Source organism: Corvus brachyrhynchos, unplaced genomic scaffold (genome assembly GCF_000691975.1).
Source record: "Corvus brachyrhynchos isolate BGI_N302 unplaced genomic scaffold, ASM69197v1 scaffold101, whole genome shotgun sequence".
Taxonomy (NCBI): Eukaryota; Metazoa; Chordata; class Aves; order Passeriformes; family Corvidae; genus Corvus; species Corvus brachyrhynchos.
In genome coordinates, this window is record NW_008237239.1 from 911,964 (window position 1) to 928,815 (window position 16,852).

Sequence of the window (16,852 nt, forward strand, 5' to 3'; positions counted from 1 at the left end):
GGGTTCACCATGAGGTTTGCAGGCTGCCATAACCCCCACAGCAGCACTCAGCTGGCTCTGCTGTACAAACTGCCTGCTGTTCTCATGGCAAATGGGGAACTATTTGTTTCACTTCACAAAGGCTAAGAAACAACTCAGACACAGCATAAAATAGCACCCTTATTAGAAGAATATGAATCACAAGCTGTGCCTGTATTTAAGAGAGCTACACTAAAAATTTTGTATTTGGTTTGGCCACTTAACTGAAAAACAAAATGGATCTGGTCCAAACAAAAAGTGAGGGGTTTTTATTCTTCCTTGTAGACAATGTTTTCTTCTGTTTGCTGCCAGGGCATTTACTTTATAAGCCAATCACACAGCCAGGGGAAGAATTATGAAAAAGGGTAACATTTCCCTTATGTCCAACAGTGGAAGAGCATTTCCAGGGATTAAGAAAACAGATTTATATCCTGTTTTTAAGTTCAGCTCTATCTTTCTCCCTTTCTAAACTCTACCATATTTGAAGCAAGTCACTCCTCTACTCCACTTCCCTTGAATTGTGCCATGCACAATGAGAGAACCCTAAGAGTGAAGCAAACCTCCACAGAGTAGTGTGTAGCAGGCTGCTTTGGTCTCTCCTTCCAAGGAGATGACTGGAAGACACTGAACCTGTGTTTTCCACATTTCAGGCAAACATCTAGTTTAAACCACTTGGTGAAGTCACATGAATTCTCACCTTAGGCAACTAAAGTCCTACTTCACACATATTGGCACAGAAAGGAAAGATCACTCTAAACAAAATTTCTAACTATTAAAACAAAGCCACACTGCAAAAGACATTCTTTGCAGGGCCTGGGTGATTCAACATTTAAAAGGTTTTCTTAAAGGACGGAAGTCACACAAAGCAACAAAATCTCTTTTCATAGCTCCTCAACCATCTTATATATAGAAAAACCTGAATACAGCAGACTGTATCTTACAGGCCTCCATAGCTCTGCTTCAGCTTCAGATCTCAAGTCTGAAGCCAAACTTCCCTCAGCAGCACACAGCTCTTCGAGAGTTGCAGTATAACAAAGATCAGCTGTAGTTGATTAATTTGGGTGCCTGCAGGGAGCAAGAGGAGTCTTGTCATATACAATACTTGAGACTTGTGAAGAGAGGCCACGAAAATGAGCAAGTGGTGCTGACTGGCACAGCTACATGGGGAAGCAGGCACTGGCACCATTAAAAAGGAAAAGCTAATTAAAATGGAAACAGAGACTTCAGCAGAATTTCTCATGTCCATGCTTTCAACAGCAGCTTCAACACTCTGGAGTGCAATGGAAAGAAAGAAGATGGTCGTCCTCCATTACACCCATGGCATACTTATTCCATTCCCGAGGGCTCAGCTGAAGCCAGACCATCCCCACTGCTTCATTTAGACCATCCCCACTGCTTCATCCCCACTACCTACATTTAGAGCCTTCCTGCTCCCAGTTAAGTGTCCCTTGGGAAAGCAGCACATCTTCCAGAACTGAAGACTGCATCCACCTCCATGCTCAGCCCTAAACCACTGCCTAACAAATCCTTTAATTCTTTGCAATCTCAACTCTCTCCTTAAACACCTACTACACTTAATTTATACTCATCTCAAACCCCATGCTAAAGACCCAGAGGCCCAGCATGCACAAATGCTTAATTTCAGGAGGCTGAGTCAGCACACTTGACCTCTTGACATTAGGAGTTGTACTGGGACTTGTCAACAGCTCTTGTGCTGTGTTAGCACTTGGAGATGACCTGCAAATGTAAACTGAAGGGTACTGACTTGAATAATGTGTGTTTAATACCCAAATAACCTGTATAAATGGGGCATCCGGCACATTGCTGTTTTATTATTCAGGTTGCAGACTTCTCTCAGACAGGATACGCCAAGTGATGCATTTGAGAATTGCTTGAATCACCATACCAAGAAGAGTCTCACAAATCACAGCAATGGCTTAAAGAAACAAGTAATAGACAATATTTCTACCTAGATTTTCTCGTTAGCACACCAAACATAAGTATCAACCAATTCTAGGGGGAGAAGCAAGGGCAAACAGCACATGCCTCTATGAAAAAAAAAAATTCAGAAAAAAGAGAATAAAATGGTTGAATACTTCCAAGATGAGAAAAGAAACACACAGTAAATATTCTGGAAGTACCAGCAGGACTTGCAGTAGATTACCCTAACAGCCACTTCAGGAACAGACTCCAATTTTAGCAACCAGTTCTTCTGAGCTAAACAGCCTCCACACAGGCCTAGTTACAACTCTAAGAGAATGGCATTTGAAAAGCAATTTTCCTCTCCATGTTAGAAACAGACACTACAAAGCAGATATTTAACTGGTGAGTTCAGTCTGACTCTAATTAAATGGGGAATTTCTGGGAGCAGGGACTTCAGTGATATTTGTTGTGCCATTGTCTGGGGTGACAATCCCCCAGAAGCCTCCCTTAGATCATAGCATTATCTGCAGTATGAGCAAAAGGGAAGAGTTCCTGCTCCAGAAAGCTTACAACCAAAGCTGAATCAAACTAACTAACCAGATCTTCTCTCAAACAAGAGAAAAGATATTTCCTCATCAGCTTCCACTTCTCAGTTCACTTTACTACCAAATAACATTGTCTTGAGGATAAAAAGATAAAGAAGAGGGATTTCAAATGCCAATTTTCATCGTCCTAGCTCAGACCAGTGCAAATGTGGTTGTGGGATAGAAAGCATAAAAAGAGGTGATGTCATTTCAGGATACATCAGGTAGCTGTTATATAATAATCACCAACAGGATTAAGGCTTCCAAAGCACTGTAAGTTTTTATGGTATTAACTAAACAGCAATAAGGCCATGTTGAGGTTGAAGAAGAATTAAGGAGACACACAATCCTAAGAGACTACAAAGCTAGAGGAGAAAGCTCAGATTCACCACTGCACTGCCCTTGCTCCAGCCATTATCTGGATGCACCATCTGCACTGGATTTAGCACATCCCAAAGTCAACGTATTTCAGAAGACTCTAGCAATGTCTTACATCAGTGATTCACACAAGACAAGATCCTCTATTCCCACTCAGCAATCCTTAGAGCCAAAACCTGCTAAACCTTTAGTGTATCTAGCAGAGCAGCCTCCAGGTAGTATCAGCCAAAGAACACACAAAAAGCAATAAAAATCCCTCCTCAGAACTCCAGCATACAACAATGATCAAATAGAACAATTCTCTGCTTTTTACAAACTCCTTATTGTTTCCATGGCTTTCCCCTAGAGACAACAAAAAGTTTCACTTGTAACTGATGTATTTGCATGATCTTAACACAAGATTGCCAAACTGTAAGTACAGAAATCAGTACTGCCTAGACTTAAAACTAACAAAATTGGGAGATTTCTGATCTGGCTAGACATGTTACAAGAGCCAGCAGGTATATCAAACTTCATTAAAAATAAATATATATATATACATATAGTTTGTACCTCCATCAGCTAGGCTCTGTGAAGTTGCTGGCTATTTTTCCTAGGTGCTCCCCCAGAACTACAAACATCATTCATGTGTCAACTCACATGGTTTTCAGGTAGATATTGAAGTAATTTTAAAGACTGGAAGATTCATTCTACAGTTTAGGATAACCTAGAAATAAATCTACTGGAAACCTTCTAAACTTCTGTTTAAACCTGTGTGTGACAAGATGATGTAAATGCTGAGAAGCTGGGAGTAGTGAGGAAGTGGCAAAGACAAAAGAACACAGCAACTTTTAGGCACATCATATCATGATGCAAACAGCTCCACTGTCCCTGCTGAAATGTCTGTGTAAGACCAAAAGAAAACATACCCAGGAGTGCAGTGAGTTTGGGAAGCAAACCAACATGGACCATTTTACTTCTCAGGCCTGTATCAAAGGAGAGATTTAGTAAGAGTCGAAGAGTGATATTCAGCAGGTCTTCATGTTCACATGGTACCATTTTCACAAGTTTTTCAATAATATCCATTTCAACCTGTATTTCAAGAAAAAAAAAAATCCATAATCCACCCAAACTTACTTTGGCTTCAATATCCAATTTGTAGCCATAATAGTGACTGTTAATGCATTTTCATCTGAAGTAGTTCTGCTTATGCCTTTGTGGTTGAAGTCTTCTAGACTAGGTTACTGGGAAACATTGATTAAAAAAGTTTTTGAACCAAAAAGTTCAGATGTCTCGGAAACATTCCTCACAGTTGGAATACTGCAGGAATGTGGTGAAGACATCACTTGCAAAACTAGATTGGGGTGAGCAAACTCATTTAAACTTAAACACAAGCAATCCTGCAGCAACTGCCAGTAGAGTCAAAGACAGATCCAACCAAGAAAGACAGAAAACTGGCATCCAAAAAGACTTTGAGACCTTTCATTATGAATTTCAAATGAACCCCTAGACAGAAGTGTGCATGTGCTCTAAGAGAGGCATGCCATCCGGCATGTTCATTTAATAAAAGCATGAAAGTCATCTTGAAACATGTATCACTTTCAAATTAAAAATTGGAATCCAGGAACTGAGAAGTGGTATCAGTTCCTGAGATCATGTTCACTTTACCAGCCAGAAAACACGTCTGAACATTGACTGGCAAGACTTCAGAACATTTTTACCATGTTTTAAACAACATTTCTGTGCTTTTATTTGACATAATCTTTTAAATGCATTCATTTTTTTTGTTTCCCAGATCCTTCTTTGGCCAGAAGGAGGCACATAAAATTACTTGGCATTCTTGAGACTTCTCCATGTATATTACTAGTTTGGTTATAAATAGACACTGAATGAATACTAAGAAAAGAAACTACAGCTCTCCCCACACAGCACAGTGCAAAAATCAAACAACCGACTGGACGGCTTTGATCAGAAACAATCATGATAGAAAGAACTCCCATCTCACTGCCTTGAATTTAATATGGTCCTTGAACAGCCAAGGGAAGAATTTGCTATAAATACATATGGATTGTTCGGTTTTACCTAGAATCAGGTGCTGCACAACTAATCTTTGTTCATTTTGCCTTTGACACTTCTGTATTATTGCCCAATATAAATATCAGAACACCTTCTTATTCACTGGTAGCTTTCCTTAATAATACCATGGAAAAAAAAGTATCATCTTTATTATCAGTAAGGAATGCTCAGACAGCTGACCTGAAGCAGACCAACACTTTCAGTGTTAGAACACTCTGAAAGAAAATCAATTTAACAACTTTGTTTCATTTGTCTTTCCACTACATCAGATGGAATGGGGAAAGTGTGCCAGCAAATCAGTGGGCTGTAGACCTAATTCTTATTTTCCTAACCAAGTACCATATATAAATAAGGGAGATACTTCTTGTCTGCAGTGTTCAGTGTACACGCATGCAAAGGTCCAATTAATTCACTACTGCTTTTACACAGATCTTTTCATCTCACAATCTATGTGTACCATGGATCTCAGATTACCTCTTGGATAAGGAAAATGTATCATTTTCATCTAATAAATTGTAATAAAGGCACAAAGGTGAAGTCAAGCATCTATTAAAAGATCCGTAAAGGAGATACTTGACTAGAGCTTGAAGTCATAAAAAAAAATACGCTACAATTTCAAAAGTGTAAGACTTCAACAAAAAAAAAAAGCTTATGAAGAATAACTGCCTCCAGTTCTTAGGAGCTAACAGCAGCAGGATCATACTCTCTGTTGGGGATGACAGCTCCTCAGAAATGTTTGCAGTAGGTTACAACTGGATCTTGTGCTTCTTTTCTTCTACTCATTTTACTTGTAACAAAACAGGATAATTAGAGCTAGAGATACTTAGTGTCTCCCTCTTCCCTCCAACCACACAAAGTTTTCAGAACTCCAACCTTTCCAGCAATGCAGTAGAGTGCTACAAGCCTCACCATATCATTTTTGTTCTCCATGAAAATGCTGAGTTTCTTCAGGAAGGTTACAACAAGGATAAGCAGCTCAAAATTATCCCGGTCCAGTGCTTTCACCAACATGTGGACAATGTTCTTGTTTCTCATCTTCAGCTCAATGCGAGTATCCTCAGCAAGGTTCAGGAGCAGGTAAATCGCAACTAACAAATCATACCAACAGATCAAAACCAACACAACTAAACAAGTCTCTATATACACTCTAAGTGCTGAAGACAAGACTTTCAGAAGCATTATGCTCCCTTTTCAATGCATTTTGAAGGCAACTGCCTGTGAACGTTTTTTATTCCTCTTTAAAAAGCATTAAGAAGATTAATTCTAATCATGGCTTTGAAAAAAAACCTAAAATTATGATCACTAGAAGCTTTTCATGTTGTGTGGTATGTATTTTTTCAAATTTCAATTCCAACAGGAACCATTAAAAAGCCCCTCTCAGGAAAGGTTTGCCACTCAGATAATTTCAGTCTAAAATTAAGTGTATTTTAGTACAGAAACTGAGATAGAATGAAATCTAATCAATGAGTCAGATAGAAGCTAAGTTAGGCAAAGTCAAAAAACCCAAATACCCAAATCCTCCCAAACCCACATCATGAGCAAAGCAAAGTGGATCACTTTTGCTCTTCTTCTTCTGACAAACGGCTTTTAAAATTATTAATAGTGTCAAACAATCTGATTGAGTACTTGTCTTCTCCCTATTCTTTGGCAACACTCTTCCATATTCATCCACACATTCAGTATGTTTAAGACATCCTGGTTATAACAAGAATCAAATGGAATCCCTCAGCCACATTTACCAACAACAAAATAATTTGCTACTTGGATTTGGTACCTCTCAGCAGCTGTTCCTGCTTGACAACCAGCCCTTTGTATTTTTTGTAAGTTTTCTCATAGTCCTTTTTCAGAGTTTGATTTTCAGGATCTTCATCAAGTGAATTGCAGAAGTTAAGGAGTTCAGAGAAAAGTTATACAGGCTATATGACAATTGTCCTCAAAATTGTTACTCAATCACTAGTTAAAAGCAAGAGATCTATGGAATACCCAGTGTCAAGACTCTACTTCAGCAACAGCTTGGTACACCTGTAATCCAGGCTATGATTCTTCTCTCCTTCTAGGCCAGGATATAATACACCCTAATAAGCAGCACATCTGTTCTAAGACATACTACTGATAAAATACAACATTTTTTTCTTGTGTTGCTTTAGTAGCTTCAGCATCCCAAACTCGTCATTCTTGGGCTTTTTCATATCTGCACTTGTATTTTGCACTTTCTAGTAAATTCTACTGCTTTTACAGAAGGTGCTGTATACTCATCTTGTATAACCCAACAACACTTGTCAAGACAAGTCAGAAGCCATCAAGCTATGCCAGAACATCAAAAGGATATCAGCTTTCTTCTTTTTAGCAAGTTCTTCCTGCCAAAGCTCATGTCTCTTCAGCTCATGGTCTATGATATTCATACACAGGGCTCCAATTTTGTAATGTGTGATGATTCCATGAAATTGAGAGAAACTACATTGAAGAAATAATACTTGAGAGGAATAAATGCCAAGAACTCCGTATCTATTTTGATATCTATGCTGGCAATGACCCGATACTGCACCACATGAAATATTAAAAAAGGTATTTACTGTGTGCCCCATTATAGCACTTCCCTATTGAAAAAATAGTTCAAAACAGGAACAATCCCTGAAAACACGAATATTTTCTCAACTTGTAGAAAGACAAGGAACAGTTTGTTGTTCCAGGTCAAAATAAAAACACATTCCAATTTTCCATGCATAAAGGCAAAGGTTTTCCCCTCAGCCCTGCCTTCCATACTGCAAGTGCTTCACAGCACTCTCTCCTCACCAGAAATACAATAGAGACCTAAAAACAAGGTAAATGCAAATTCTGCTTGAATTTTTTCTAGGCAGGGTATGCTGAAACACTGGCATAGCTAAATAAGAGCAAGCACTCACTTCAGTTTTGAACATTGTTTCTTCCCTATAGAGTGCTGATGGAAATTACAGGTGGCAGCTCAGCCACCTTTTATTTCTGACACAAAGCTATGAGTCAGAATCTTTACTAGTTTCTTCCCAGCTCTCTTAGACACTGCCTCACCATGAGGGTTCTTTTTGTTATAAGCAATAAAATTGAGGCAGAAGTGTGTTCCTGTCTGTTTTTCCTGTTTCAGTGAAGTTCCGTAGCACAGTGCAGAAAACAAATGGAAAGCCACTAAGCAGAGCTACATTCCTTATGTCCCTAAACCCAGGGACTCTGCACTCACCTTGAAAAGCAGAAGAAAATGTAAATTATATTGGTAGCGAGTTCAATGCTTTGTTTCCAGTCTTCCCTCAGCACTCTAGCCAATGCACCCAGGGCAGTTTCTGAAGTGAAACAAGATTTAGAGAAGCATCAGCATTTTGTGTCCCTCCTTTTTATCTTGTGAGCCTCAGAATTTGAATACACCTTATTCTACATCTATCAGTTTTCTAGTGGCAGACTTCCCCAGGTATCTCACTTTAACAGGCAACACTGCTCACAAGTTCCATTTGGAGACTGTACTGAACTAGAGAGTACCCTGGGTGGTCATCCTGTCACAAACCCTATGAGGAGACAGTATGGAAGGAAACTGCAACCACACACCAAAGTCATCTTAGAACTACCACTAACCTTCAGACCTTGTGGCCTCTGCCAGCTCTGTGTTCCAAACTACATTGTGTCCCCAGCCGAAAACATGACAATTTTCACTTTCAACCCTCCTTTAAATTCTACCTTGACAGACAGTATTTCTTATCCACCTTTCTATTTATTTTCCCCCAATGAACTTCATATTATTTAATAATTTATTTCTTCTTGTCTTATTTCATCTCACTTTTCCATTCACCTTCCCCTATCTCTTCATGCGCTCTCTTCATGTACACCAAGTTACTTGATCAGAATGAGAAAAGCAGCAACTGGGAACACAAAGCACTAAAATATTTTCAACAACTCATAGGGACAAGCCATTATTTCATGGCTCACCATTCCCATCCCATTCCATCTTCCTTGGTGACACTTCAAGATAGGTATGTACTGAAGTCATCATTTACTCAAGGAATGTAAAGGTATAAGGGCTTAGCAAAAGAGGCAAGGAAAGAAAATTACAAAATCAACTTATGTCAGCTTTCAAATCTGCTTTTCAAGGCAAGTTTCCTCATCTACAGAATACAACAATACATTCTCATCTCCAGCAGTAATGCCAGCCGAAGTTAATTTAGCATCAAAATAACTAGGATCAGAAAAAAAAAGCTGAAGCCTGCAGAGGCCAGGAAGATTTCAGTATTAGGCCCACCTAAGACCAGTCTGAGCAGCTTCCATTTGTAGAGAGATCCAACTGGGCTTTGATGGCCACCTTATTATATACAGAGAAATAGAGTCTAGCAAACTAAAGAAAATCCCAAATTAAAGGTGAACTACTTTTCCCTGGACACAAATTAACAGCACATCAAGAGAAATTACCATTGGGTTTTAAAATTACCATTTATAAGCAGCTCTTCCAAATTATCAGGATTCCTGGCCAGCTGCAGAACGAGGGCAGAGCCACGCACCTTGTCAGGAATGTCCTCATACAGTAACTCAATGTACTCATCCATATCGTTGATATTGGCAACTTCATCAATCTGAAAGCAGTCAGAAGTAAGGGTTTCACAGAGAGATGGCAATTCAACACCAGCAATCACGTTATTCAGTCGTGAGACAAAAGCTTCTGAGTACACATCTTAAGCAAAGATAAAATACAAGTTAAAAAACCCCAACACACGCAGAATCACTGCCAATGAACACCAGGAAATCTGAGGGGATATAATTCCTAAAACCAAAGGATGCTCAGACACAACTCTGTGTCCTGTCCAATGTTCCAGACCTCACTGGCTGTCCTGCTGCATGCTATACTTGGAGGGGCAAGTATGCAAGTCACTTTATGTATGCAATTCTCTTTGTGGAGATAATTTTTTTCCATTGTGCAATATTTCCAAACCAAGTTCTTAGTTTAAAAAACAAGAAGCAGAAAAACACAAAAGTTCAGCATTTCCTCTCCCCTCCTCCCTTTTATAACTGCTTACTGAAGTAGTAAACGGGGGTTTGCATTTCTCTTTTAACACCAATATTTACCTCTGTTCCTTCAAATGGGGGTGGATCTTTTGGCTTGCTGGTTTTCTCTTTCTTTTCTATAAAGAAAAAGACATGGGTGCAGTTAAGTTACACATGCTCTAGTTAAATCAAGGTCAAAGTCCTTTTCACCAGCTGATCTGCCAGACTAATTCTGGTTTCTGAAGCTGAACAGTCCCTAAGCAGTAAGGCAAACCCTCAGCTGCCTTTTGTCAACTCAGTCTAAACGATCAGTTATAGCCCCATCAGCTGGGGAGACAGAGGGTAATAAACCTTAGAGCAAGCCCAGAGTGACAACATGCACTTCCACAGTGAGATACCTCAGCAGTTTTGATTGTGCTTGTGCCCTGTGACACACCAAGAGACAGAAATGCAGAGAGAAAGAAGGTAAAACATGCAAAGTGTGTACAGTCAAACCACATATATAATATAAATCTTTGTTTTAAACTTGTCTCACTAGGAATCCAGCTCAAGAACAAAGCTTACCATTTCATGGTTGCAAGAAACCTTACTAACCACAAGGTAATGTAGGATCTAATGTTTAATATTAAACTGTCCCCTGAGCAAAAAGTTTAAGGTAAACTTAAGAATAAATAGGACCACCAAAAGGCCAGGAACTTAAGATGACAAGATGAGAGAGAAATACCCCAAACTGTCTGCTACACCATCAGGCTCTGAAACTCTCCAGCTTTACACACAGCCCAAATTCAGCCTAGGCACACTATCCACCCTTGCAAGAGGTGATGCCAGAGTTCTTTCTGGGAAGGTCCTCACAGAGACTTTTGATGTCACTGCAAGTGCAGATTCAAAATGAAGAGGCTGAACCAAATAGCAGAATCTGTACCTCTCAAGTCCTGCTAAAGCACAAGGCAGCCAGTAAGAAGCATCAATGCTAAGTTTAACCAAAATAATAAAATAAATTTCATTGTTAGAAAGGTAATTTCCTCCAATCTCACTCCAACACCATAATTTTTTCCAAGGATGATTAAACCATGCCTCTCCCCTACTGTCACTATCCCCAAAGAACTCATCAGGGACATTGGGATCCCAGCTAGAAACACCTCACACAGTAGCTGTTCAAGGCAGAGGGACCCCCATCCCAAGCTACTTTGTGCCTGTATATTTTACCTTTTCCTGCCGAGGCATCTCTGCGGTTCTGCAGGTAGTACAGCAGCTGTTCTACTTCTCCAAGCTTGGAAGGGTGAATGAGCTTGCATTCTTCAACAACCTTTCGAGCCAGGGAACCAATGTCTGTATTTGCATTAAGACTCTTCAGACGAATTCTGCAATACAGACAAGTCTCTTTTCAGTTCTTAAACTTTTTTCATCTTCAGTCCTTTGATTATGTTTACACAGTCATGAATTTCTTGAAGCAGAATGATCCTGATACACCCAGTGCCTGTGCCTTTCATGTCAAAGTCGTGTCTCTGAACTCCAAAAGGCAAGCAACTGTCAAACAGATTTGATGAAGCGTAACTATCCATGAGCTGACAAACAGCAACATTAAATGCAGCTGTAGGAACAGATCCCTTACAACCATCTTTGATACAAAAGACAGTAACTGATTTGCAATATACCCCATAAAAAGTGCACAGGACCACAAAGGAGTACTGCACACAAAAAAGTCCCAAATAAAAAACAGTTCTGGGTGTTGTCTGCACAGTAAGGTTCTTCTGGAGTGCCAGGAGCCTCCCACAGCTCTGGCAGATCTGCAGCCAGGTCCACAAGCAGTGAGCAGTAAGAAATCTCTGTAGGTATTAACAACAGGGTGGAAAAAGGATTTCCACCACCCTGCAGATGCAAGTTATGCTTGCATCTGATGACAGAAGAACACTTCTGATATCTTCAGAAATTTGAGACAATTTAAGGATTCTCTTCTTTTCTCCCCCAATTATTCTTCTTATATGCACTCACACAGGTAGCCACTTCAGCTAAAATTCTCAAAAAGAAATCATTTTAGAGATAAAACCCTCTAGAATAGGTCCAACCTTGCAGCTTGAAAACTGAAGTTTTGATAGTTCTCTGGGCTTTTCCAGTGGGGAATATTTTAATGGTCTTGAAAGAAATTATCAGGCAAAAGTAAAATGCAGATACTGTAGTGAATTCACTGACTGGGCAGGGGCAGATCAAAACAACAGGAGAGCCAACAGCTGGAGCATAAGGCTGTCAAGGAGGTTCTTGTAATGATATTTCTTGCTCCAACACGAACTACCATTTGCACAGGAAACAATCACTTTACTTTTCTCTGCTTCAAGTACCCATCATGTAAAACAGGAGTAATCACTTTTCTTTACAAAACACCTTAAAGGACATGGCTGAAAAGCAATTTACAGCACGTGTTTCACATGTTAACCTTCCTAGGTACGTGTTATTTCCTGGCTTTGAAACCCTCTGCTAGCCCAGCACTAAGCTGCATGAAGATTATAACCTACAATTTCTTAGAGGCAAGGTGATATGTTGAGTTATTGAATCTACGACTATGAAGATCGAAATAAACTATCAGATCTTGCTATGACCTTACATTTTCTGACATTCCTTGCGTTCCCCCAGCATGGGGTCTCCCAGCTCTCCCAGAATTGTTGCTTCCACTTCATAATGGACAATGAGGGCTTTCTCAGATGGATGCACATCTATGTTACCTCCTTTCACCTTCCTGTCATAAAGAGAAAAAAAAAAAAAAAAAGATTAAATGAAAAGCTCAGAAAACATACCAGAGCAGAAATCAGTTACCTGCCTCCTGTTCTATTCAGACCCTAAACCCAAGTACTGCTCTCCTTCCATACCATATTCCATCCCACACAACTGTACCAAAGCCTGGTGCCAGTGGCATATTCTTGACTACTATGCGTTGTACAGAAACATCCAAGCCACTGGTCAAGCCTGAGTCACAAAAATCAGGTAAGGAAAGAAATCAAAGTTATCCTGTTCCAAATTGCCACAATGAGCAAAAAGATGCATTTCACCAAGGAGGTGAATTTCCCATTTGATTCCCCATAACCTTGTCAGTATTGACAAATCTTTGTTTAATGGCCTTAATTAGTGGAGTCATTTAAAAACAGATTTTTTTGTCACTCTCTTGGCTAGTTCTTAGTAGTTAAAATTCTACGAGACTGAATTACAAATAATTTGTATTTCAATTTAACTATTCTCTTGAAGCACAAGCCTCTTTGCTACTGTTCTTCACCTCACTGTGCCTGCTCCCAGGCTTGAGGGATTACAAAAATCAACAGCTGCCATCAAAAGATATAAATCATGTCTACCTGCTTTTCTACAGCTACAGATACTTGGGAAAAGTATTCTCCAGGGAAGTACTCTGGGGCATGTCAGTGCCATAAGGGCCTGTCCTGCTCTCCCCTCCTTTGTGCCAAGAATTCTGTGTCCACAAGGCTCCTGAGGAAAGGCTCAGATGCATGAAGATACACCTCATTTCTGTTTTCAAGCAGTGGCAGAACCACATCCAGAGAATACAGTCACACATTTTTTATTTATTGGTGAAGATGACTTTTGTCCCTTTTCCACTTGGTACTGCCAATCAAATAGGTACAGTCATGCCATAAACCAGGCTGCTAAAGCACTGCAGATTAAAAACACCTCCAAAATGTGGATTTAGCTTTTGGGATGTGGGTTGTGTTTTTTTGTTGGACGTTCAGTTTTTTTAGACAGATCATGTCCATAAGGAGAATTACAAGTGGCTTCACCAGTAGTCATATCAGCAGGTAGCCTTGGCATTGGGTCAATTGGGTCAGAGAAAACAACTTCAACCTCATAGAGCTGAAAATGTCAGCAAATCCAGATGCAGCCTGTGGTGTAACCACTCTCAGCAGAAAATGTTTGAGATTTGTCTCCATCTACCCAGCTACTCTGGTGTCCACTTTCCCTTCTGCAGAATACAACTGCAAAAAATACCTTTGTCTTGAGATACAGCCAAAAAACTCCACAAACCACAGAGAAGTCTGCTGCGGGAAATGAAGAGTCCAGTTCCAGCTACCAGCCTTGCAAGGACATAAAGCTACAAAGCAAACAAATATATCTCCCTGCTAGAGAGCAACATTTTCCATGAGAGTATAGCAAAACTCCATTTATGACTTAAGAGTTTTTTGAAGATATTTGGGTTTGCTCCCCTTTAACAGTACCTTGATGCAGATGTTTCATTACAGTATGTTCTCTGTTCTCACAAGGTCCAGTCTTGCAGGAGAGAAAGCTTATGGCAAATCTATTTCAAAAGAATCCAGCTCTCACTCCCCACCTCCAAATATATTTCTCCCATATTAAGATCTACCAGGAGATGCCAACTGCTCCTGACTCAGGCTCCTGACAGTCAAAGCTCTGGTTAGTGACAGCTTAGTAATATTTACAGATATAAAGAAAAGGATGGGTAGACAACAGGGGTTTGGTAAAGTTTTACAAGAATAAAGATGAACTAACAGCTCATCATTGCCAAAAGGACTAGATCTTCCCATGTTTCCCTGCTCCTGGCAGTCACCTTGGAGTTCAACATGAGGGCTCATCAATCCCTGTCACAGTCAATTGCAGCAATCCAACAGAAAACTCTCCATATTTCGGAGAGAGGAAGCTTTTCGATGTGTCACAGAACTGAAGTCATCTATAGAAAAGGAACAACACCTCCCATTTATTATCAGGAAGAAGAAGGAGTGAAACCTCCTCCTTTTGGCAACAGCAAACCACAGATGAGCTTAGCAACCAGGAGAGTCTTAGCTTAAGACTGCTTAAACTGTTTTAGGACTTCCCACATTTAATTTTTCCTTAAGAGGGACAGATGTGTAAACTGACCAACTTGCAGCTGCAGAGATTTTCTACCCTCTCACACTGACAAACACCCTCTCTGCCTGAGCTATTTCTGAGCTAATGAAGTCACAAATCAATACACAGCCAAGTTCCCTCTCTGAAAATCCTAACTTGTGAAATACTTGAAGACCTACACTAAAATGTACTCCCCAGCCACTGAAGTTGTTTTTCATTTGGAAAACACTGCATTCAGATTGTCAGCATCACAAGGTACATCTTTATTTACAGAAAAAAACCGTCCTCTCCCCCAAATCTACAAACATCTTTTTTACCAATTTTCTACACATCTTGAGTCTGTAAATCACTTCATAAAACATTTCAAACTACAAACATTATAACAAGTAGAAGCAGCAATGCACTGGGGAGCTCTCATGCACATCAGCCTGTCCTTTCACTTCACTGCTTGCTTTGTCAACAAGAACGCAGTTCACTTCAAGGTTTAAAAGAGGAAGGCCTTTTCTACAGACAAAAGCTGGACAAGCTGAGCTCACATAACCAAGGCTGGAGTGTTAATATTCTTTATTAACTAATTCCTTTAGAGGGAAAAAGCAAAAGCAAACTATCCTAATGAAAAGTGGGACAAATGGCGCACGTGGGTAAAGCTGAAAATCCAATAACAAATCCCAGCAAGTCAGACTTGGTGGGAGGGGGAGTGCCCATGGAGGATGACAAGAGGGAAACAGGGAGCAGAGGAGTACCAGACTTGCACACCAGCCTGGTCACATTAAACAGCACAGCAGGTAGTTTTGGGTTTGTGCTCCCAAAAAAAGAAAGAAAACTACACTTGTTGCAGGGATGACTACAATGGAAAGATTCCTCCAAAATCATGTAAGATGGAACAAACTGAACATGCAAGGCTAAAAACCAGACACTACTCCAAAGATACAGCTATTGATTTAACTAAGGGTGGCCATTTACTTTTTACCCATCATAGCACTGTCATGACAGAACTAATGTTCAAAGATTATCAGGAGGGGTTTTTTCCCCTGCGCTGTTTCCAACTATGGGTCTTAATATGTGGCATATAAGGGGAGAAAAAGCAAAACCTAGACAATTTAAACATGAAATTCTGCAAATGCTAGTAACTGGAAAGGAAGTAAAAAACAAGAGAAGACCAGGAACTCCGTACGATTCAAGACATGATGGATAAAATCACCTGCATGATAGAGCAAGTGACACTGCTCACACATCACATCTGAAGAGAGGCCTAGATGACCTGGCATCTTTTGGAATTGAATCACTTTTCCTCTGAAACAACTGACAGAGATCCTATAGTTGCCAACTCAGACCCTATTCTTTACGCTGACTGGTCTCACTGCCAAATAGATAAAAGGCACCATTCATTCATCACATCTGCAACATCAAACCCAGACCATACACTTTATATACCACACCTACCTCTTCCATTCATGTCACTTGTCCCACCCAATCTGCCATGACATACTCTCAAGCTCTCCTCCGAATCAGTCCATGTCTCCCAGCTGCTCTCTGAACCTGGCCTTACTGTCTCTTATCCCATCCCTGACCCCCAAATCAGCCACCTGCCCCATCCCAACACCTAACACACAATGACCCTCCTCACTCATCTCCTAAGAGCATCTGTTCTCTCAACTTGCTGTCACTTCAGTGCCTCATCCCTAGCACACCAAAAAATGCCACCACAGCCATCCCCAGACCAGAGCACTCCTCCAAACTACCACCTTTCCCCCAGCAGTACCTACCCCATCTCTCTGCCTACCCTGCCTTTGTAACCTACACTGATCCTTCACCCTCCCTGTCCTCATTCAAGCCTTCTACCCAACAGACTGGAGGAGGCTGAGGGGGGACCGCCTAAACAAATCTGTCTCCCATTCCCAAACCCCTCACCCATCTTACCCACCACACCACAATCTCCAGAAAGCTTCCAAAACAGCCATTCTTCCCTCCCCATACCTCCACCCACTTCATCATCTCCCCTCTCAAAATACTCTCCATTGTCACCTCCCCACCTAATATCTCCCATCCATCCCCAAGCC

The 16,852-nt window shown here is 40.4% G+C and overlaps 1 protein-coding gene across 1 annotated transcript in view; it reads right to left on the bottom strand.

Moving 5' to 3' along the window:
- The window catches only part of KIFAP3 (kinesin associated protein 3), a 68,187-nt gene that overhangs the window by 50,117 nt on the left and 1,218 nt on the right, over positions 1-16,852 (bottom strand). The window contains exons 2-11 of the mRNA XM_017729569.1: positions 12,815-12,911; positions 12,553-12,684; positions 11,160-11,314; positions 10,035-10,090; positions 9,403-9,544; positions 8,170-8,269; positions 7,288-7,412; positions 6,733-6,831; positions 5,868-6,046; positions 3,812-3,974 (exon numbers count right to left, since the gene is read on the bottom strand). Coding sequence (XP_017585058.1) covers positions 3,812-3,974; positions 5,868-6,046; positions 6,733-6,831; positions 7,288-7,412; positions 8,170-8,269; positions 9,403-9,544; positions 10,035-10,090; positions 11,160-11,314; positions 12,553-12,684; positions 12,815-12,911 — 1,248 coding nt within the window. The remainder of the gene's footprint in view (positions 1-3,811; positions 3,975-5,867; positions 6,047-6,732; positions 6,832-7,287; positions 7,413-8,169; positions 8,270-9,402; positions 9,545-10,034; positions 10,091-11,159; positions 11,315-12,552; positions 12,685-12,814; positions 12,912-16,852) is intronic.